Source organism: Gopherus flavomarginatus, chromosome 1 (genome assembly GCF_025201925.1).
Source record: "Gopherus flavomarginatus isolate rGopFla2 chromosome 1, rGopFla2.mat.asm, whole genome shotgun sequence".
Classification (NCBI taxonomy): domain Eukaryota; kingdom Metazoa; phylum Chordata; order Testudines; family Testudinidae; genus Gopherus; species Gopherus flavomarginatus.
Genome location: NC_066617.1, coordinates 65875110 through 65899354, shown reverse-complemented (window position 1 = coordinate 65899354; position 24245 = coordinate 65875110). Strand labels below are relative to the sequence as shown.

Below are 24245 nucleotides of genomic sequence, written 5' to 3'. Positions count from 1 at the left end.
TTTCTAAAAAAATTCTAAACTACTTTCATTGCTTTATTTGGCACATTCCCTCTAAAAGTTAACAATCCTGCTTTATAGTAGCCCAGAGTGATTATGATGCAGCTTGCCTATCACTTCACAGAACTCAGAGCTTTTTTCCTTCAGGTAACCTTTTATATGGAACTAAATATGATCGGCCTGTGTTAAAAATATTTTTTGCAGACCAAGATATTTAAACAACATGGTAGTAGCCAGACTATAAAGCAGGACTTGAGGTTGGAAACAAATCCATGGAGAAACCCTGAGGCAAGGTCAGTTCCCAACCCCTACTCAAGACATCCATATTTTTCAGTCACCATTACCGCCTGAATACCAATCAAAACCCAAAGTAATGTTGACTCTAAAGCAGTGTTTCTTAATCTGGCAGGTAAGTGCTCAGACTAGTTTCAGGGGTGTATTGAAGGGGAGGAAGGGGCAAAGAGAAAGCAACCCAATACAACATGCCCACTGCAAACACTGTTGCAGTTAAAGTATCTGGTAGCTCTTTGAAAACCACGTGCCCTTCCTACTGCTCTTCTGTTGGGCCTTAAAGCAAATAGCCATGGGATATGTTCCTGTGTCAGGAAGCAGTTCCCTGGCTCAAACTTCTCCTCTGCTCCTGCAGTTCTCAGCACAGCCACAAATTCACAAGTAGCTCAGCTCCACAGAACTACCAATGACCACTCCCTGGCATGACCCTCTCTCCACTCCCAAGCAGCACATAGATTTTGGATGAATGGGGCTCAGGGGTGGGTAGAGGGAAGTCCACTGGGGAGATAGAGCTTTAAAAGTTGCAAGCTAAAATTATAAAACAGAAGGTAAAAAAGAGAAACAAAAACAAAACACACCAAGATGAGCAGGAAAAGAATAGACTGAGGAAAGCAGAGAGACAGAGAATGGCGAGAAGAAAGGACATAGAGTAGCAATTGTGAAGAGTAACGGATAGAGGGGGATACAGAATATGGCAACCATTCCACCAATTCATCACAAGAGGGACCCGGGCAGACAGAGGTTGGAAACTGCTCAAAGCAGAGTGAACCTTGTAATGGCGCTGATGTGCAGTGTATTTCTGACTTAGCCATTGTAATTGTGGGGGGGGGGGAGAGGGAAGAAATAAGTGAAGGGATTTTGTTAACCCCTAGCTCCTAGCAGTCCAATGGACTAATTCTCAAGAACTAATGCATTTTGCATTGGTATTTAACATCAGGAAAAACTGGCTCAAGGGGCCAGTAACAAGGCTTTTAGTGTGTAATATATATTGTGTGTGTGCCTCAGATGTGAAGTGCATTTCTTTTCAGTTATTAACAGCTCCCTCCTCATGTTCAGTCATGCTACTTATTCTCCTCTCCTGCAGTACTTTAGTGTGCTTTAATGTTACCTTCTTCTGGGAGTTTATCCTCAGCAAAGCCAAATTACAGTATGCGAAATACAGGACACCTTTTCCTGGAGCTAAGTCAGTATTTCTTACCAGTCTCTCAAGGTCCTAAAAACAAGTTGTGAGAAGCCTTGGTCTTCGCTAAAGCCTCAAGAAATTTACTGAGGTGTAACCCTCATTGTGCTTAAATTTTTCAAGATATAACGGATCCAACAACTTTAGAGAAAAGCATAGACCACAGGCCTTTATACAACCTCCTAAGAATGGATTAAATAGTGGTCTTCTTGTGTTTAATTGGTTTAGTAAAAGATTTGTTTATAATTTAAGTCAGACCTAATCCAGTTTCAAAGTATACAGATTATCTTCAAATGGTGTTACTCTATGTCACAAAAAATGTACCCCCCCATATATTTATTGTTCCTAATTTAATGGGTACAGTAAATATTATGTATCCAGAAAATGCACAAATCAGTGCCTTGCACCTGTAAATCACTGGGACTACTCACATGCTTCTAGTTAAACACAGGCACACATATATGCAAGATGTACTACCTGACATGGGGGAGGTGGGAATTGTTTTTGGGGAAACAGAAAGTCTAACACCTAATGTCTAAAACTGCAAGAGAAAAAAATTATTGCCAACAAATTTTGAAACCCAAACAATACATGTGTTGCTCTCTCTAATGACATTTGCATCAAACACTACACAGCACTGGCAAATATGCATTATGATAGCATATCAAGATTTCATTAGATTTATTGTTTGCGTTTCATACACCTAACATTTTACTACACACTAATGGCTGGCTCCCACTGACTCAGCGCAAGTATTTCCAGCAGTTTCAATCGGAGCAGCACTGAACCCTAAATTATTATTTGACTGGTTTTCATTTCAATTTTATAGTTCATTATGCTGAATTTTTCCTGGAATGCTGTAACATCATGTTTGGGACATGTTATTTTACCATCAGTTACAGCATTCAGTGACACTATTCATGGAATATTTCTCTGAAATGATTCAGCTTGTTACTCTCAGAAAAAGTCATACATAAGCAGTCTTAAAATTACACCATCAACTGTAGTGACTCTCTATAGACAGATAGCTAAACCAAAGTAAAATTGGCCCAGATCTACCAGTTTGCAGTGATTAATCGCTTATCTAGCCTTTAATTGTTAAATGTAATTCCTTTAAATCTTAATGAGAAGAAAATGATGCAGAGATTCTCTATATATCCTGTGTTTTTATAATTTTCAACTAGAGCTGGCAGGTAGTCATACTTCCAGTTAATTACAAGATTATGGAATTTAAATATCTATTGTACTTCACTTCCCAACCTCTTTTACTGTAAACACTGGAGATATGTTCATCTCAGCTCATTATGGTTTCTGTCCAAAGAAATTAAGTTTTTATAAATTACAAATACACAAATCTGGTTAAAGATTATGTGTATATGTATTAATGCAGTTGCTTATTAACACAGCAATGGCCAGTATCATTGTATAAATGTTCTGTGAGATACTCTTCACATGTGTTGGTTTTTGTTATTCCTTTATTGTTCAGTTGAAGCACATCTGCCTGACAAGATCTGCAAGAACATAGCATTTTAATAGGTTTGAGCTCTGCTGTTTGAGTTTGTCTTATGGTGGTGTTCATTTTGCACATAAAATTGCAATCTGCATTGCTTTTATATGCTGGCAACTAAAAGGCAGAAAAGCTTAAGCGCTAAATTGGACTAATGCAGACTGCCCTAGGGCAAGGAACTCTGGGCTACCAGAGTCCATTGCTCTGGGGCAGCCCAACCACGTGGACTGCCCTGCGACTAGGGATCCAAGAGCTTCCAGAATCCCAGGCCAGCTGTCTTCCTGTGCTGTCAGACTCCTGTAGCTTGGTGAGCCAGCTGGCTCAGGAGCCTGGGGGTCTTAGCTTCAGGACAGTCCACACAGTAGGGCTGCCATGGAGCTGCAGACCCCAACTAGCCTGGCAGCTGCTGACTGAAGTTGATTCTTATCAGTCTCAGCCAGCCGCTGTCAGGACCAAAGGAGCATACTTCCTTCCGGAAACACCATATGACAATGTTTTCCAAACATCTTTTTTTAAATTTCCAGTTCATGGGAAATTTTTGTAAAATTGGTTGATTTTGTTCTAAATTAGAACACAAATTTCACCATATTGAAATTTTCAATGAACCAGAAAACCCAAGTTTCAGCCAGCGCTACACCTAATTCCAACATTTTTCCTATTTTACAAAATGGTGATACAATTAGTTCAGGGTTCATCCAGCACACCGAACATCAATTATGAATTAGTGGCAGCCAACTTTATAAAGGGCACCCTCACTTCCACATGCAGACAGACTGTAGGGAAATGGCAGCCATCTTGCTGGCTTCAGATCTGTTCCCCTTTTCAACAAGTCAAATTCTGGGTCCCTGGGGATGTGCCAGTTGGAAGTAGAAATTGATGGAGTCTGGTATTCTCTTTTATGCAATCTTGTTTATTTACAAGAATGTACAAAGTCCTGTTTCTCCAAATGCATGAGAAACCAAGAACAAAAGGAGTAGTTTGTTAGCTTAGAGCCCCAAGCCCGTTCAGCCAAAAAACTCAGAAGTTCTCTCTCTTTTTCCATGGTCAAATTGTACTCAAGCTGTGCTTGGCTTTTTTTACTATTCACTCTTGCCCTGCCCCTCTAGCTGAGCTGTCTGTTCCCAGTTTGTGTGCGTCTCCCACCTCCCCTCCCACACTTGGTCACAATACCCTGTGGAACCCTCTGCCCACCTGGTGCTAGTTTCTGGGCAGATTCCATTAGGTTTTAGGTGTTTTAGGTGTGTTCCCTCTAAGTATTTTCTTCAACTATCTTCAGTGAAGGGCATGTTCACAAATCAGGGTGAATATGGTTTTAGTTCAATCCATAACAGGTTTTCACCTGGCTCATAACAGACCCATTGACAGTAAAAAGATGATACTGGCCATTTTGAAGAGGGTAAAATTCAGGAGTTGGCAGTCTTTCATCATGTTTTCATGAGACAGGTAAACAACACCTCCCAAAACTACTAGAGTCATGATCAAATAGTGAGAGTTGGAAATACTGAATTAGATTAAACTAACCGAATTTTGACCCTGAAAACCTACACAGGGAAAAAAAGGAGATCAGTTTCATAATCAGGACTTACTACTTTTGGAACAGGATGTCTCCTCCCCCACAAGTAAGTCCCCCCATAGAAATGTGTGAATATGTTTATTGATGCTTGATCATCCCTTGACTTTACAAGTATCATTTCCAGAGTTTCCTCTTGAAATATTTCCTTATGTTGTATTTTTCAGGCATTTTGGGTCTTGAGGCTTTTTAAAGAGGTCTCCTGAATTTCCCTTCCCTTCTTCCTTCCGAGAAAGGACTAAATACAGGGAAAAAAATGCTGCTTTTGACCTCACTGTTGAGAAAAAGTGGGAGAAACATACAAGATGATACCAGACAAAAAAAAGATAATCTGCAGTGGAATCAGTTCCTGGAAATAACAGTCTGAGAAAAAAAATGATGTCAGTGTGCCTGGAAGACACTGCACTTCCCATAATACACATTATGGGACACAATTATTCTAGTAACCATTACGGTTTTGTCTTAGGGGAAAGCTGCAGCAGAATCTCCACTAATAAATTAAGGCTGTGTGTATACTTAAAACGCTACAGTAGCACAGCTGTGGCCCTATAGCACTGTATTTCCAGTAGAGACAAGGATGTGTCAGTACCATTGTATGAGGCACTGGTGAGATCTCATCTGGAATAGTGTGTGCAATTCTGGTCTCCCCTACTTAAGAAAGATGAATTCAGATGGGAAGAAGTGCAGAGAAGGGCTACTAGAATGATCTGAGGAATGGAAAACCTATCTTATGAGAGAAGAAAGAGGTTGGCTTGTTAGGCATAAGAAGACTGAAGAGAGATATGGTTGCTCTCTCTAAATACATCAGAGAAATAAATACAAGGGGGAGAGAGGAGTTAGTTAAATTAAGCACTAATCTGGACCCAAGAATAAATGGATATAAATTGGCCATCAACAAGTTTAGGTTTGAAATTAGGTGAAGACTTCTAACCATCAGAGGTGTGAAGTTCTGGAACAGTCTTCCAAGGGGAGCAGCGGGGGCAAAAATCTAACTGGTTTCAAGACTGAGCTTGATATGTTTTTGGAAGGGATGGTATGATGGGACTGCCTACAATGGCATATGGCCAATTGGCGAATGCCAGTAGCAAAAATCCCCAACGACTTGACACAGGCTATTAGAAGGGGCAGGCTCTGAGTTACCACAGAGAATTCTTTCCCAGGGATCTGCATGGTGGGTGTTGCCCAAATGCTCAGGGTCTAGCTGACTGCCATATTTTAGGCTGGGAAGGAATTTTCCCCTGGGTCAGATTGGCAGAGACCCTGGGGGGTTTTCACTTTCCTCCACAGCATGGGGCCTGGGTCACTTGTAGGTTTAAACTAGTGTAAATGATGGATTCTCTGTAACTTGACGTCTTTAAATCATGATTTGAGGACTTCGGTAACTCAGCCAGAGGTTAGGAATCTATTTCAGGAGTGGGTGGATGGCCTGCAACGTGTAGAAGGTCAGATTAGATGATCACGATGATCCCTTCTGACCTTAAAGTCTATGAGCACTTCAGTGTAGATATTCGCTACAACAAAAGAAGGGGTTCTCCCATTGCTATAGGTAATCCACCTCCCTAAGAGGCATTAGATAGGTCAAGAAGAATTCTTCTTTTGACCTAGTGCTGTCTACACCGGGGGTTAGGTTGTCTTAACTACGTCTCTCAGGGGTGTGAAAAATCCACACCCCTGAGAGATGCAGCTATAGAAATGTAACGTTTCAGTGTATACCAGCTCTAAGACTGAATAAGGAGGGTGGCAAACCTCTGTGGAGAAGATTTAAATTAAATGTTCTTGTGTATTAAATCTAGATATAGGATAAGCAAGACTCTCTGGGACCAGGGCTTCTAACATTAAAGGCCTGAGTTCTTATCTCTTGTTATGGATGGATTCTTCTCTCCTGTTGCTTCAACAGCTCAGTGTTCAGCTAGTATTGACTTGATTTCTAGGTGTATTTGTTTTTATAGCTTCTCATATGGCACCTCCACATTAGTACACTTCAGGTAGAATGCCATTGCAGCCTGGAGACTTGCCCATGGACAGCTGCTTGATGTCTCTTGTTATGAAAGAGGAATATAAAGCTTAAGCAATCAAGGAAAGACCTCCAGGGCATGACATTCTCTGCTGAAAAAAAACAGTTCTGTTCCTTTCACAAGGACCATTTGTTCAAGTTCAAACATAGGCTATCTCCATATGATCCTGATTAGTACTGTTTATCATCTCATTATACCAAACAAATATGCAACATACCATAAGCTATGTACACAACTGAATATTTCCAAGCCATATATATTGGTTAAAGCTCCTCAGGAGTTTTCCATCTTTTACTTCCCTTGATTTGTTTCTTTCTGTTCTCTAGGACTGTCCTAATTTTCCTCTTGACAAAGAAGTGAGGCTTATGGGCCCAAAGACTTCAAGTAATATGATCTTGTAACTTTGGGCACAAAATGCTATAACTGGGTATCTCTATAAAAGCAGCAAAGAGTCCTGTGGCACCTTATAGATTAATAGACGTATTGGAGCATGAGCTTTCATGGGTGAATACCCACTTCGTCGGATGCATGTGAGTATCTCTACAGCATTTAAACTGAAAGATTATAATTAATAAGCTAAAACCTCCTGGAGCTTTCTATGATCTAAAAGGACATTACAATCATGTAACTGCCTGATACTGATGCTGAAAAAAGAATAGATGTCAGTGTACCTTAAGCACTAATTGGAGCCTACCTGCTTAGAAACAAGACACACAAACCAATGGCTGCAGCCTAGACAGAGAAGGCTTTGAAATCAAGGAGCCAGACCAAGGTCCAGAGACAGATTAATCTAATTATTCCAGCTCTCTTTTTCTATAGGTTTTTTTGTTTTGTTTGTCAGTGTCACAGAATTAATCGTGCAACTGTGGTAAAAGCATGAATAAAAGGAGGACTTTAATTAAACTGGGAAAAGATTATATGCTTATTTTCAGTCTCCCTTACCAAATAAACACATCTGAGGATTTAAAAGGAAAATAAGGTGTATTAAGAGTAAACTAAAAGCTGAAGTGGTTGGGTCCTCTAAAGGTGTCGCTAGAGTAGATATGGGGACAGAGTAGGCAACGAGGCAGGCCAGTTCTCACTTACACACTGACCCCCCACCTGAAGCAGATACTCACCAGCAACTACACACCACACCACAGAAACATTAACCCAGGAACCAATCCCTGTAACAAACCTTGTTGCCTACTCTGTCCCCATATCTACTCTAGCGACACCATCAGAGGACCCAACCACATCAGCCACACCATCAGGGACTTATTCACCTGCACATCTACCAATGTGATATATGCCATCATGTGCCAGCGATGCCCCTCTGTCATGTACATTGGCCAAACTGTACAGTCTCTACGTAAAAGAACAAATGGACACAAATTGGACATCAGGAATAACAACATACAAAAGCCAGTAGGAGAACACTTTAATCTCCCTGGACATTCTATAACAGATTTAAAAGTAGCCATACTTGAACAAAAAAACTCCAAAAACAGACTTCAAAGAGAAACTGCAGAACGAAAATTCATTTGCAAATTTAACACCATTAATGTAGGCTTGAACAGGGACTGGGAGTGTCTGGCTCACTACAAAAGCAATCTTTCCTCTCCTGGCACTGACAACTCCTCATCAATTATTGGGAGTGGACTACATCCACCTTGATGATTCAATTGCCCCTGTCAACACTGGTTCTCCACTTGTTAGGTAACTCCCTTCTCTTCATGTGTCAGTATAATAATGCCTGCATCTGTAATTTTCACTCCATGCATCTGAAGAAGTGAGTTTTTTACCCCTGAAAGCTTATGCCCAAATAAATCTGTTAGTCTTTAAGGTTCTACTGGACACCTCATTGCTTTTGTGGATACAGACTAACACGGCTGCTCCCTGATATTTGTATAATACAAATTATTTAGTTAAAGCATGACCTGTTATCAAGATATATCTTTAAATATGCAGTCTAATTGCTGTGTTTCCTTGTATTACAAGCCAGACAAGGTGGGTGAGGTAATATCTTTTATTGGACTAACTTCTGTTGGTGAGAGAGCCAAACTTTCGAGCCACACAGAGCTCTTCTTCAAGTCTGGAAAAGGTATTACAAATTGGTCCAATAAAAGACATTACTTCACTCACCTTATCTCTCTATTTATCTAATATCCTGGGACGACATGGCTACAACTACATGATGTACTTTTATTTTAAGAAAGAAGTGCCTCCTATCCAGGGAAGACTTGTGGTTTATATTGCAGAACAAAAAGTCTGTCCCACAGATATTGATTGATATCAGCAATTTCATTTTGGAACTATTGTGTTCATCTTCTGGTGTTCTTTCTACTCAACTTGCACACTTTAGTTATACGATAAGTATCAAACTACTAGGGAAGACTAAGGACACATCAAAAGATTAATAAATGAAGAATTTCTGAGCAAATAAGAAAAAATTTAGTTCAATATGGAGTTTACTTGTGGCTGCAAGGAGAACAGCATACAAGGAGAGGGTGTTTGTTTTGCTTGAAAGGTAATGAAGAGAGGCAGGAAAGCCCAGTGAGTATGATGAATCAGCATAATTTTCTATAATAAAAGAGGTAGTCAAAGTATTTTAAAACTAGGTCAGAGTTAATGATTTATGGACCATTCAGCATCCAAAAATACACCCTGATTTCAGAGGGATATCTCAATTATACATTAAAATGAATGCTTTGTAATACTCATTTCCCCTGCCATTTTTTGTCATCCTCAAAATTGCAACACAGAAGCTGGTGATAGGATGTTTAAATAATCAAGGTGATTGCTACAAGCCAGCAGTAATCTTTTCAGCAAAAACTACTGCTTAAGTAGACTTGATTCACAGGCAGTTAATTTAATTTTTAGACACAGCAATTAAACACTAAAATCTTCAAATTATTTAGCAGCAGAACTTGTCTGTAAATGTTTCTGAAAAAGAAAAATATTAAATGATAAAGGTCAGGTCTGCATTATAAGTTTTGCTCCTGTGGCAACGTCAATTAGGGGTGTGATTTTTGGCAACGTTTCTATGCTCGCAAAAGCCCTAGTACAGATGCACTTATATTGGCAGGTATAAGCTGAGTTTGCTCTAGGAGCATTTTAGTGTAGATTAGGCTCCAGTGTTAGCTTCAGATGTCAATATTTATGAAAAGCTCAGAAATTTCCTCTTATGAAATTTGAGTCTTAATTCTTTAAATTGATCCACCTGTGTTTGTAACAATGGGCCCAGTACTGAAACCCTTCTACTTATGGCATTCCCATTGAAGTCAATGAGATGTAAGCATATATATTATTTGCTGGAACGGATTAAAAATCCTTTCCTGATTAGTTGTTCAACATCTGTATATCTTCCATATTAGCAAAAATAGTGGTTTGTGTACAACAGATTCATGCATCTGACAGAACATTCTGTCATCAAGATATTGGAAGAGTGAGAAAGCAATTAATTTTAGTTTAGTTTTATCTCTACCACAGGTTTTATTGCACATCATCATACTACATGAATTTGTTTTCACCCCCTTTCCTCCTCATTCTTCTTATACATTCTCTAAGTAGCTCTTGGGTCCAGCTGCATCCATCCCCATTTATAGCCTCCGTTTGTCCAGTGAAACGGGAACTTTCAGGACTGTGTCAAATGAAAGCCTCTTCTGGAACCAGAAATCATGTATCCTGAATGCCAGTAGGAAACACCATAATTCAATTGGTGACTGTATATCTTTAACCTTAATTCTTTTAGAACTCATTTTTGTAATACCCAGGATCAATGCCTACAGAATCACACAGTTACTGACGATCATGCATTTACATTGTTTTATTGTAGAACACACTACTGATGATGGCTAAAGACTCCACTCACAAACATCAAACTGAGGCTGCCTTACTGTCCTTTCTTATCCAGAGAGGAAACTGCACTATGCATTTATCATGAAGCTATTAATCTTTTAAACAGAATACCTGTAAAACTTTTACAAAGCAGTTTCACTGAAATCCCAATAACTATGTAACTAAACAAAAATTAAATATGGGGAGGAAGCACAGCACATGGCTACTTCCCTATCTCCAGGCATCACCTTTGTGACAAACTGATCACAAACCTAATTCTTGGAACCCAAGACCCTTCTGCTTGAACCAGAGACACTCTCATGGCAGAGAAGAAATAGTTACTTACTGTAACTGGGGTTCTCTGAGATGAGATGTGATACAGACGTGTATTCCATTTAGGTGTGTGCAGCCCAGAACATCAGAGCTGGAGAATTTTGCCTAGCCATACCCACAGAGGGGCAGCATTCACGCCTCATGGCAATAGCCCCTCCCTTGCCTAATTGAGATGGAGCCATCCCAATCTCCCTCAGTTCCTTTGCACTGAATGCCCAGAGATTAGACTCCAATCCTGTTTCTTCTTCGAGTAGATGCAGCCGTGTATTCCACTTCGATGACTCACAAGCAGCATCCCCCCAGGAACAGGGGCTTGGAATCTACCTAAGCAAGGATTGCAGGACCGCCCTACCAAAACTTGCATCCCCCCTGGAAGATGAGTTAATGGTATAATGGTTCATAAATGTATGTATGGATGACCACACAACAGTCCTGCAAATGTCACTGAGGAACACTATTGATGTTACTTGCACTCCCGTAGAACAAGCTTGCACTTACTGAGGAGGTGTAGCCAAAGCTATTTCATATGCAGTCTTAATACAGGACGTTATCCATTTAGAGATCATCTGCGAAGAGACTGCTTGTCCCTTCATACAATCTGCATATGATGCAAACAGACCAGATGAAACACGAAACACTTGAGTTCTGTCTAGATAGAAGGCTAGACCTGACCTCTAGTGGGGGTCATATAGAGTATGAAGTGTATGAAGAAGCTGCTCTTCCAGAGATTAATGTGGCTTAGAAAAGAACACAGTTACTGCATGGATCAAAATAAACTGAGAAACCACTTTAGACAGAAAAACTGGGTGTGGTCATTGTCACTTTGTCCTTGGAGCATTGTGTATAAGGAGATCTGCCATCAGAGCCTGCAACTCTCAGACTATTCTTGAGGATGTTATCACTACCAGGAATGCAGTCTTCTGACACAAAAGCAGAAAGGGACAAGATGCCAGGGGCTCAAACTGAGGTCCCATTAAAGCCACTAGGAGCCCATGTTAAGGTCCCACAGAGGAACCAGCTCTCGGACCAGAGGATGGAGACAAAGAAGCCCTTTTAACAATTTTGTTACCATGGCACTGGAAAAGACTGATATTCCCTGAATGGAGAGATGAAATGCTGATGTCGCTGCCAGCTGTACTGTCAATGAGTTACGCGCAATGCCCAATGATTGAAGGTGCAGCAAATACTGCAAAATGTCCTGAATAGAAGCCAGCATTGGCTGAATTCCAGAGGTCAACAACCATACTAAAAACCACTTCCATTTCACTGAATAGGCCATTCAGGTAGAGGGCTTTCTACTACTGAGTAGGACTTGTTGAACAGCCACCAAACACCGCATTTCCTTCTCATTCAGCCATGATGGAGCCACATCTTGAGATACAGTGAGCTGAGCATGGGATGCAAGGTGTGACTGGAGTCTGTCTGAGTAGGTTGGGATGAAGAGGAAAGGGTATGGGAAGCTGAACTGACAGCAGAAGAAAATCAGAAAACCTGCAAACTTAGACATAGCTGTCCAATTGACAAACTTGTACTTGGACAGCAATGCCTTCTGGTTGTCAATCCGCATCTGCAAGGAGGAGGAGGTGTGAATCTTCCTACCCATCAGGTCCATTAATTTAGTGCCTTTATTCTTGGGAGTGGACATAAATCTGCCCTGCCAAGCTCTATTGTTCACTGTGGTTATGACCAAGGAATTTGGGGCTGGATGTGAGTAAAAACCCTCAAATCTCCGCACTGGAATGAGGTAGCAGTTTTCCATGCGCTTTGCTATAGGTGGTATCAAAGCCAGCATACTCCGGAGAATCTTAGCAGGCTCTAGGAGTGCACTGTTAATAGGGAGGGCATCTCTCCCAGGGCAGACGATTGTAGGATATCCAACAAAGCATGGGTGTTCTCCTCCAGGAACTCTGCTTCAATACCCAAGAAGCAGAGACGCACCACAAAAGGTTCTAGTGCTCCTTAAAATCCTGTGGTACTGAAGGAGAGGAAGAGTCAGGCACCACAGAATTGTCTTGGGATGAAAATGAAGCTGACAGCAGGGATGCTAAAAAATTCCTGGTACTGAGGAGGTCGAGCCTAGCCTCAGCCCCACTTCCATTGACTGTGTACGGGTAACACTGAGGTATGGTGCCAACAGACCCACAGGTTCAGTGGCCTGCTCAGAAAATGGGGCTATAAATGATGCAGCACTGGCAAAGTCCTGGACCAAGGGAGAGGTCGGAACATGAAGGCAGAGGAGGTCCGTTGGCACAGAAACAGATGGTGCTGCATCACTCTTGTTGGCATCAGACTGAATGGAAGCCCCAGGGCCGAAACTGGAGTCGATGGTAAGGGGGTCTCTGACCTCACTGCCTGGTATCAGGGAGTGATTGATGGGACCTACTCCATTCCACGTGCTGGCATTCACACTGTGCTGATACATGCTTCTTCTGGAGGAGGCAGACGAATCACCATGCCACCTGGGGTGGCTTTTTCCTCGGCACACTCAACAGGGAATGACTCCTCCGTGTCGTTGGAGAGGCACCAGTTCCAGAGCTTGGAACGGCAGCACTCTCAGAACCTGAGGCTGACCTCTGATCTGATGAGGACCTCAGTGCTGAAGCAGGCTGAAAGGCTTGTTCAAGCAGGTGCTGCTTAAACAAAGATCGCTCGCAACCTGAATTTGTTTGGAGAACAATCAGCAAATCCAACACTGTTCATTGATGGGGGCTTCCCCTCAGCATGGTAAGCACCGTGTGTGTGGGGATCATTGTTGGGGACCAGTTCCCCACACGACGGACAATGTTTAAACCCTGCTGAGGGCATCATCAGCAAAATACTTAAACTAACACTAATACAATACTAAGAATATTAATTAACTCAATATAACTAGAAAAGTCACTAAGAAATAGAGGGATTGTGGGCTGAAAACAACAAAGAACTCCAACTTCAGCCACTGGTGATAAGAAGGAACTAAGTGGGGGTTGAGGCAGCACTGCCTCATATAGCCAAGGCAAGAACTATGGCCATGAGGCACAAGCATCTTTACAAGTATTGTTAGGCAAAATTATCTGGCTCCTGTGAGTTGGGCGCCCACACACCTAAGTGGAATACACAGCTGCATGTACATGAAGAACCACCATGGCCATACAGCATTTCTGCAAATAATCCAACAACATTCTTTTGTCACTTCTAGGTTGAACTGTTTTTTCCTTCCTGCCTGACTACACAATACCCTTTTGAGCAAAGACCAGGGCTTCTTCCTCACCTCCTGAATTTAAAGCAGTTCAGTTCCTGGAGGTCACCATCAGATAGTATGTTCCCCACTACATTTGTAGCAAGAATTTTCCCTGTGAAAAATGTCATGAAAAATCTATTGATATACTAAAGCAGATTATGTTACTACACTGCTGAATCTTCCCTTAAAATTCTACCTCTTAGACACTTGCCTTTCAATGATAACTAAAATTTAACATGATATATATTACCTTTTTGAACATTCTGGTGGAATCCTCACTTATCTGCATGAAGCGCATGATAACGTTGTTCAGATAGATATCGCTCAAAGTTGCATGGTCTTTGCTTTCTCTTCTCACTTGGTTCAGGAGTAAGTACCAACAATTCACTGGAGATAAGAGATTCTGGTCTTTCCTAAAGAGTATATATATGTTACATAATTAACATACCAGAAACATCTCCCTGCCACACCCATCCTCCACAAGATATATATAAACATGAAACAAACAATTTAAATTTAATTAAATTAAAGAACAATTGATCTCTGTAAAGGAAGAATGCACATAAATCTGCCAAGATAAATGCAAGAAGTCAAGTCCTGTTCCCTTTATTCATGCAAGTAGTCCCACAGAAGTCAACAAAGGGTCAACCCTTGTGAATAAAGTAAGCTGGATTTGGACCTAAATCTGTTTCTAAACAGTCAGTCAATCCATTCTTGGAATATATTTGGTTAATCAAGCTTTAGATCGTATTTTAAGGCATGTTTTACAAGCCGCATGAGGCACAAATAGAAAAACGAAAGAATTCATATCATTACAACATCTGCAAATACCAAAAACTTGACGCAAAGTTTGCAGTTGCTCCCAGATGGACTATATAAAACATTCAGAATCTATACAGGCCACGGCAAAAGAGTTGTACCAATTATTTTTCTTAGCACTGAAAATCTCGCCCAGTAAGCATAGTCCAAATACTTTACAAGAAAGAAATCATAGGTGTGTGTGTCTATCAAATACTGTTCACTGTAATGAATTTAATTGTGATAGTTTTAAAAATGTCTGTAACAGTATATGTCTCCTAACTCTGATCCGCATTCATAGTTCCATTTGATCACTAATATTCATGTAACATTGTCAATTACAGTTATATAGTACGAGGGTCACTGATGGGACATGGCCATTTTTCAGTAGTTCAGCATCTTTTTGTTTCCCTTACAGACTCTTTGCACCCCAGTCCGTGTACTTAAATCACGTATAGTTTATCAAACCTTTTATTCAAAATGCCAAAATAAATAAAGTAAGTTAGTTCAGTCATTATTTACTTAATGACCTAAAAAACACACTCTTGAGATTTCAGGCTTTCCCTCCACCATTAACATCTAGTATAAAGTATTAGTTAAAAAAAATAAATCTTGCAAACAGTCCTTGTGGTGGACTCTGATATCTCAGTTTCAGTGTTACCTGCCAAGCTTGAGCAGTAGCATTTTCTGTAACTTCTCCCTCTGTGCACCAGGAATGTATTAAAACCTTGTAGAATATATTTCATAGATTTTAAGGCCAGTAGGGACCATTAGATCACCTCGTTGACACAAAAATTGGGGAAGTGACAAATAGAGAACAAGTCACTGATTCAAAACAATCTGGATGTTTTGGTAACCTGAGTGCAAGCAAACAATGTGTTGTTTAATATTGCTAAATGTAAACGTATACCTCCAGGAACAAAGAATGTAGGCCATTCTTATAAGATGAGGGACTCTATCTTGGGAAACACTGACTTTGAAAAAGATTTTGTGGGCCTGGTGGATAATCAGCTGAGTATGAGCTCCAAGTGTGACAAATATGATCCTGGGGTGCATAAACAGGGGAATCTCAAGTAGGAGAAGAGAGGTTATTTTACCTATTTGGCACTGGTGCGACAGCGGCTGGAAGATTGTCTCTAGTTCTGGTGCCCACAATTGAAGAAGGATGTTAATAAATTGGAGAAAGTTCAGAGAAAAGCCATGAGAATGATTAAAGGATTAGAAAAACTGCCTTAAAGCCCAATCTATTTAGTTTAACAAAGAGACGGTTAAGTGTAACTTGATTACAATCGATAAGTATCTACATGGGAACAAATATTTAATAATATACCCTTCAAACTAGCAGAGAAAGGTATAACATGATCCAGTGTCTGGAAGTTGAAGCTAGACAAATTCAGATTAGAAATAAGGCATACATTTTAAACCACTGGAACAATTTACCAAGGGTCGTAGTAGATTCTCCATCACTGACAAAAAACGGTTACCTACCTTTCGTAACTGTTGTTCTTTGAGATGTGTTGCTCATGTCTATTCCAATAGGTGTGCACGCGCTATGTGCAGAATCGTCCAACGTTTTTTACCCTAGCGGTACCCGTTGGGTCGGCTGTGGAGCCCTCTGGAGTGGTGCCTTTATGGCAGTGCATATAGGCCTCTGCCAACCCACCACCTGCTCATTTCCTTCTTGCTGGAATACTCTGACAGAGGGGAGGCAGGCGAGATTTGGAATGGACATGAGCAACACATCTTGAAGAACAGTTACAAAAGGTAGGTAACCATCTTTTCTTCGAGTGATTGCTCATGTCCATTCCAATAGGTAACTCCCAAGCAGTTTCCATGGAGGAGGGATCAGAGTTCACCGAGTTGCTGATTACAGTAATGCCCTGACGAAGGCTGCACCGTCCCTCACCTGTTGAGTGATGGCATAGTGTGACATGAAGGTGTGGATGGAAAACCACGTTGCTGCCTTGCATATGTCCTGAATGGGGACTTGTGCGAGGAACTCAGTGGAAGAGGTCTGTGCTCTTGTGCAGTGCGCCATCAACGCCGGGGCTGGGATCTTAGCCAGGTCATAGCATGTTCTGATGGAGGACATGATCCACGACGAGATGTGCTGGGATAAGATGGGAAGCCCTTTCATCCTCTTGGCGATTGCAATAAAAAGCTGTGGTGACTTACGAAACAGCTTTGTACGTTGAATGTAGAAGGCATGGGCACGCCTGACGTCCAGGGAATGGAGTGCTTGCTCTTTGTTGCTGGCATGAGATTTAGGAAAGAATACTGGTTGAAATATGTCCTGGTTAACGTAAAATTGCGTAAGAACATTGGGTGAGGGCATAACTGCACCTTGTCCTTATAAAAGACTGAGTAGTGGGGCTTGGGAGTCAGCGCTCTGAGCTCGGAGACTCTTCTGGCTGACATTATGGCCACCAGAAAGGTCACCTTCCAGGAAAGCTGGGATAAGGGGCAGGTTGCCAGGGGCTCAAAAGGGGGATCCATGAGTCTAGAAAGGACCAGGTTAAGATCCCACTGAGGAACAGGCTGCCTCACCTGGGGGTAAAGTCTATCCAAGCCCTTAAGAAACTGGCCTACCATGAGATTGCTAAAGACTGACCTGCCTGCCACAACAGGTGGAAGGCCGAGATGGTCGCCAGATGCACCTTAATAGATGATATTGCCAACCCCTGTTGCTTCAGGTACAAGAGAACCTAGTACAAGGGCAATAGAGGTTTTTGCGAGGAGGGACCAAATGGAGAAATGCTTCCACTTTGCCAGGTATGTTGTGCGAGTGGAGTACTTCCTGCTCCCCAACAGAACTTCCCTAACAGAGTCCGAGCATCGCAGTTCAAGCTGGTTCAGTCATAGAGTTTCCATGCCATGAGGTGGAGGGACTCCAGGTTGGCGTGTTGTAGTTGGCCACGATCCTGTGAGACGAGGTCCAGGAGCAAAGGAAGGGCCATTGGCCTGTCCACTGATAGGTTCAGCAGTCTGGTGAACTAGTGCTGTCGAGGCCACAGTGGTGCGATGAGGATCACTGAAGCCCCATGCTGCCGGATCTTGAGGAGGACCATGTGTATGAGGGGAAAGGGCAGGAACGCATACAGCAGGTGACCTGTCCACATAGGTGAAAGGTGTCCACTATGGAGCCCTGGCTGTGGTTCTGAAAGGAGCAGAAGAGCTGACACTTTCTGCTGCTCCACATCGCAAACAGGTCCACTTGGGAATAGCCCCACCTCTGGAAGATGGTAAAAGCAATATCCACTCTGAGCGACCGCTCATGCATGTTGAACGAGTGGCTGAGGTGGTCCACTAGTTCGTTCTGTGCTTCTGGCAGATATGAGGCCTGTAGCTGGATGCACTGTGTGACCAGAAGTCCCACAGTCAGCGAGCTTCCTGGCATAGGGGAGAGAAGTGATCACCACCCTGTTTGTTTATCTAGAATATTGCTGTGGTGTTATCCATCAGTACTGAGACACATTTGCCCTGAAGATGGGCCCAGAACGTCTGGCAAGCCAGGCGAACCACTCTCAGCTCCCTGATGTTGATATGCAGCCGTAGTTCTGGTTGTGACCACATGCCTTGTGTTCTGATACTACCCAGGTGCGCTCCCCAGCCCATTTCTTATGTGTCTGTGACCAGTGATGGTGAAGGCTGAGGTTTGGCGAAGGCGCACAGATCACCTGAGGTTGCAGCCACCAGCTGAGGGACTTGAGAATCTTTGGCGGAAGAGTAACCAGTCTGTCCAGAGAGTCCTGGCTGGGTCTGTATACCCTTGCCAACCAAGCCTGGAGAGGGCGAAGGTACAACCTGGCATGCTGCACTACATACTTGCAGGCTGCCATATGCCCCAGAGGCTTCATGCAGTTTCTGGCCATGGTAGTTGGGAACCAGTGGAGGCTGTTGATGATGCCCTTGATGCTTTGGAACCGGGACTCAGGTAGGGAGGCTCTAGCCTGAGGGGTTCAGGAGAGCCTTGATGAACTCTATCTTCTGGGTTCAACCAGTATATAATTGGGCACATTCAGAACGAGTCCCAGCCTTCTGAAAGTGGTTTGTGCCAGGGCCACATGCTCCAGCACTTGCACTCGGGAATTACCCTTGATGTCTTCCCATACCTGGACAACTGGCTCCCGGCATTTGCGCAGGAAGGCTGCCATGACTGCCATGCACTCTGTGAACACGTGCAGGGCCATTGAAAGTCTGAATGATAGTATGGTGAACTGATAGTTGCAGGCTGCTGACTATGAATCTCAGGAATCTCCTGTGCACTGGAATAATCGATATATGAAAGTACATGTCCTTCAAGTTGAGGGTTGCGTACGAGTCCCCTGGATCCAGGGAAGGAATGATGGTGGCCAGAGAGACCATACAAAACTTCTGCTTTCTTATGAATGTGTTGAGGTTTCGCAGATCCAGGATAGGCCTGAAACCACCCTTGGCCTTGGGGATGAGAAAATATTGGGAGTAGAACCCCTTGCCCGTGAACTCCTGAGGAACCTCCTCTACTTCCCCCAAAGCGATGAGCGATTGCATCTCCTGTAGCAGGAGTTGCTCGTGAGAGGGGTCCCTGAAGAGGGACAGGGAAGGCAGGTGGGAGGACACAGAATTGGATAGAATATCCCACCCCTATGGTGCTCAGGATCCAGCAATCTGAAGTAATCTGGGCCCAGGCACGGCAGAAGTGGGACAGACAATTCACAAAGGGAGGGCAAGGATCCGGGATTTGGGCTGGTGCTCTGTCCCCAGGCGCACCTTAAAAAGTTTGGCGTAGAGCTGGGGAACTGTTTGGAGGAGCCGTGACTCTGGCCAGAGGAGGACTGCGGGGATGCCTCCTGTTGTTGCCCTTCCTTCAATTATAGTCCTGCCTGGGGGGACTTGGATGGAATCATGAGGGAGGCTGGGCTTTGAAGGGTTTTCTCTGTGGTGCTGGTGTGTGAATTCCCAGAGACTCGACAATTGCTTGCGAGTCTTCAGTCTGTCTTGTCAGCGACTAGCCCCTCACAGTCAAATGAGAGGTCCTGTAAGGTATTCTGGACCTCCGCCGGGAGTCTCGAGACCTGTAGCCACGAGCTATGCCTCATTGTGATGCCCATGACCATGGTTTGCACCATCGAGTCAGCGGAGTCCAGAGAAGCCTGAAGGGAGGTTCCAGTCACCACCCTGCCCTCTTCCAGGACTGCAGTGAATTCCTGAGGAGATTCAGACGGAAGCAGTTCCTGAAATTTAGAGAGGGCATTCCACGAGTTGTACGCATGGTGGCTAAGCACTGCCTGCTGGTAGGAAATTCAAAGCTGGAGCCCTCCACTTGAGTACACCTTTTGACTGAAGAGGTCCAGCTTCTTAGGGTCTTTATTCTTAGGGGAGGGCCCTGGCTGCCCATGCTGCTCTTTGTGGTTTTCTGAGTCCACTACCAAGGTCCCAGGTTGGGGTGGACGAAGAGGTGCTCGTATCCCTTCTGAGGGACAAAGTGGTATAGAGGCTGGGGTTTGCCAGAGTACCTTCATGGTGTTCTGAATGGTTTTTATAAATGGCAGTGCCACCTTGGAGGGACCCTCCAGGGTGAGTATGTCCACCATGGGGTCCGAGTCTTCCACCACCTCCTCAGTCGTCATGTTGAGGTTCTAGGCTATCCTCCTGGTGGGCTTTCAAGTCCATCACCGGAAGGGACGTGGTACTGCCTGCCACTGCCTTGCCCGGCGAGGAAGAAGATGAGGCTTGAGGTGGGACAGGGTCTTCCTGCCCCTCTGGTTCCCTGGTAACTTGCTCAGGGACATCCATCATGGCTGCTACTGGTGCAGGGAGCTGCCAGCATAGGCATCTCTGACCATGCACTTGATTGGGGAGGCCCAGGGTTTGAACTCTGTGGTGGGTCCTTGGGAGCCCTGGACTGATCAGGGGCAACGGATGTCACAAAAAGGAGGGGCATGGGCAACAGAGACCACCGATGCTGCCCTGAAACCATATACCCTGGGTCCTGATGGTAGGCCCAAGGTGTCCAAAAGGACTATTGTACTGGTCCTTGCCACTGGGGAGGCCAGGACACTCATTGGTACAGAGTGTTCCTCCACCCTACAGTGCCGAGACTGGTGCCGGGATCTCAACTGGTACTGGCTGCAATGGGATACAAACAACTCCGCCTCTGATTCCGATGAATAGTCCGAGCCCAATTAGGGAGGGACGGATCCCAACGGTGCTGGGAAGCATGGTGGGCTTGCCCCAGTGCTAGATAGGAAGTGCTGCCATTGGTGCCATCAATGGCGCCGCAGACGGTGCCAAAAGTGGTGCAGCAGCTGGGGCTTGTGCAGCCTGCACCTGAGCCAGTGCACAGGAATAGGAGGCTGGGGACTGTGCCGTTATGGCAGTTAAATCCCATGCAGCCTCAAAAGTGCCTGCTGTGGAGGGGAGGTCTAGGTCCTCCTCCAACACTTCCCAGACCCAAGAGTCCACCAACACTAGACTCGACAGACCTCCCCTGGGACCGACGGACCAGCCTTCTGGTGTCCCAACGTGGGACACGCCACACTAGAGTCCTGTCCGTTCTTCTTGGCAGGGGAGTGGCTCCGTTCTGCCTTCTTTTTCTTATGTGATACTGGGGACAGTGATCAGTACTGCACTGATGAGCTAGCCTTCCACACAGGGGAACGGTGCTGATACTCCTTATGTGAGTCCTTCCTCGGTGCCAAGGTGTCCTGCACTGAGGTGGGTGCGCTGAGGCTGCCGGTGCCAGCTCTTGAGCTGGTTGGAGCCAGAGAGCGGACTCCATCAAGAGGACCTTGAGGTGATAGTCTCTCTCCCTTGTAGCTCTGGGCTTGAAGCCTCTGCAGATGGTGCAACAGTCTTACAAATGACCCTCTTCCAGACACTTCAGACAAGCGGCATACGGATCCCCTCTGGGCATAGGCTTACCACAGCTATCACATGGCTTGAACTCCTGAGGCTGCGGCATGCCCCGGTGACTGGGAAAAATATTCAGGGGTGAACCCCCCAATTTAAACATACTAATGAACTAACTAAGATAATGAAGGATAACAACTATATACACGGAAAACCACTAGGAAGCACTTGCTAAAGCAAGAAATCAGTTGCTCCAATGACGGTCACTGGCGGTAAAAAGGAACTAGGCAGGTGGTAAGTCGGCAGGGACCTATATACACTGCCCTAAAGGTGCCACTCCAGGGGGCTCCACAGCCAACCCAATGGGTACTGCTATGGTAAACAACTTCCGACGACTATGCACGTGGCACACACACACACCTATTGGAATGGACATAAGCAATCACTCGAAGAAGAATTGTTAAATCAAGAGAGGATTTTTTTTTAAAGCTATGCTCTAGGAATTATTTTGGGACAGTTCTATTGCCTATGTTATACAAAAGGTCAGATTAGATGATCACAATGGTCTCTTCTAGCCTTGGAATCTATAGGTGCATAGCCTTAAAGAACCTCACCCACCCACTCCTGTAATAGACCCATAACCTCTGGCTGAGTTACTGAAGTCCTCAAACCATGGTTTAAAGACTTCAAGTTACAGAGAATCCACCATTTACACTAATTTAAACCTGCAAGTGACCTGTGCCTCATGCTACAGAGGAGGGTGAACCCTCCACTACCCCTCCTCCTCCAGGGTCTCTGCCAATCTGAACTAGGGGAAAAATTCCTTCCCGACCCCAAATATGGTGATCAGTTAGACCCTGAGCATATGGGAAAGACCCACAAGCCAGACACCTGGGAAAGAATTATCTGTAGTAACTCAGAGCCCTCCCCATCTAGTGTTCTAGTCTCTTGCCATTGGGGATATTTGCTACTATGAAACTACTTTAGTCTCCTGTATTACACAGGCTATAGAATTTCATCAAATGATCTCTGAACTCAGTGCAATAATTTTTGTTTGAATAAAGCACATCTTCCAGAAAAGCATCCAGTTTTGATTTGAAGACATCAAGAAAGGGAAAATTCACCACCTTCCTTGGTATTCACTGTCAAAGTGCAATATCTTTAGGGACCATATAGTGTTAATCTATGAATAGTTTATGTGTAATTGTGTTCTATTCCATAGGGCTACTACAGGAACTAAACACAGTGGAGGGTGACAAAAGCAAGTCACTGAGACTGAACAACTCTAGAGAGGTACCACCCTCACCCCGGAGTGGTTTTCATATATTGCTTCAAGCTGGCTTTTCCAGAGACAAGACGACAAAGAAAGGGCTTTTGGTATAAAAGGAAGAGCTTGAACTGACACAGGGCCTTCTTTCTGATCCAGAAAATGGACGGGACTTTCTGCCGAAGGGGGGCTCCAACCATTGCCAATGAGTTGGAAAAACTTTGATCTAATAGGACCCCATAAGACTCCTGGCATATTTTGTGTGTTTAATTCAGTTTTTAATAGGTTTTCTCTGTAATGCATTTACCTTCAGAATATAGGTATTGCTAAGAAAGAGCTGTGGGGTAAGTTGTAACTAGCAACATTATACTGCTGTTTATAGCCCTCAGGGAGAAAGCAAAGCACAGCATTGGCCATTAGGCAAACTGGCTTGCTGGAGATATCACAGTATAAGCTCAAGAAGGTGTACTGAGCTTCTTGTTTTGATGCAGAAATTACTACTGCACTGAAATCTTATGGCCTGTATTATGATGGAGCTCTTACTAGATTATCATTGGGGTCCCTAGCCTTAAAATATGTGTGTGAAATTCTGGCTTCATTGACATTCAACGGAAGTGTTGCCATTCACTTCAGTGGGACCAGGATTTCATCTTATGAACCTGCAATATTCAGGCCATACTATTTCTAGTTGCGAAGAAAACTTTCCTGACATAACCAAATGTAAAGTGCTGGGTGCGTGAGTCTGCAAACAGTTCTGAGTGTGATGAAATGCCCCATTCATCTCAATGGAGTGTTAACTGGGAAACCATCTAGAGAACAATTTATAAGTCAGGCTGCTGTCAAGGGCTGCTGGGGGAGGGGAAGCAGGAGTTCAAGACATCCCATAAAACTTTTAATTTTCATGCTTTCCAGGATTAGAAGGGAAAGAAGTTACATCCTTTCTCCCATGCAAAACCCTCAACTGGCACTACCCAATTGTTAAACCTGCAGCTTTGTCCTTGACAATTTATACAACAGAAGTTATTTTTGTCATTACAAAAATATGTGGCACATTGAAGATATGGGGACAATGTAAATACATTCTATTTATTACAATATTAACACCAGGATTCCTGTACTAATTATATTATTCATTTTCATATTTAAAACTAAAAAACACCACTTTGCTTGAAGCTACCACAATATTTTCAGTTTGATGCAGAAGTTGGTATTGCAAAATCAGAGGCCCTCCCATGCAGGATTTAGGTCTGAGTTGCCAAAGAGTACACAGAATCCTCCCTTATGGTTGACAGTGTAGGTGAACTACATTAAATTCACTTACAAAGATCTTCAGCCAGATAGTTTAAAAATATCCCGCTAATTCATATATTTTAAAGCCAGAAGTGACCACTATCATCTAGTCTGTCCTTCTGCAGAACAC

General features: G+C 43.5%; 1 protein-coding gene across 2 annotated transcripts in view; it reads right to left on the bottom strand.

Annotated features, from left to right (window-relative positions):
* SRGAP1 (SLIT-ROBO Rho GTPase activating protein 1) overlaps positions 1-24245 on the bottom strand; it is a 254633-nt gene that overhangs the window by 103620 nt on the left and 126768 nt on the right. For both annotated transcript variants that reach the window (XM_050923345.1, XM_050923353.1), the window contains exon 3: positions 14180-14342. In XM_050923345.1, coding sequence (XP_050779302.1) covers positions 14180-14342 — 163 coding nt within the window. The remainder of the gene's footprint in view (positions 1-14179; positions 14343-24245) is intronic.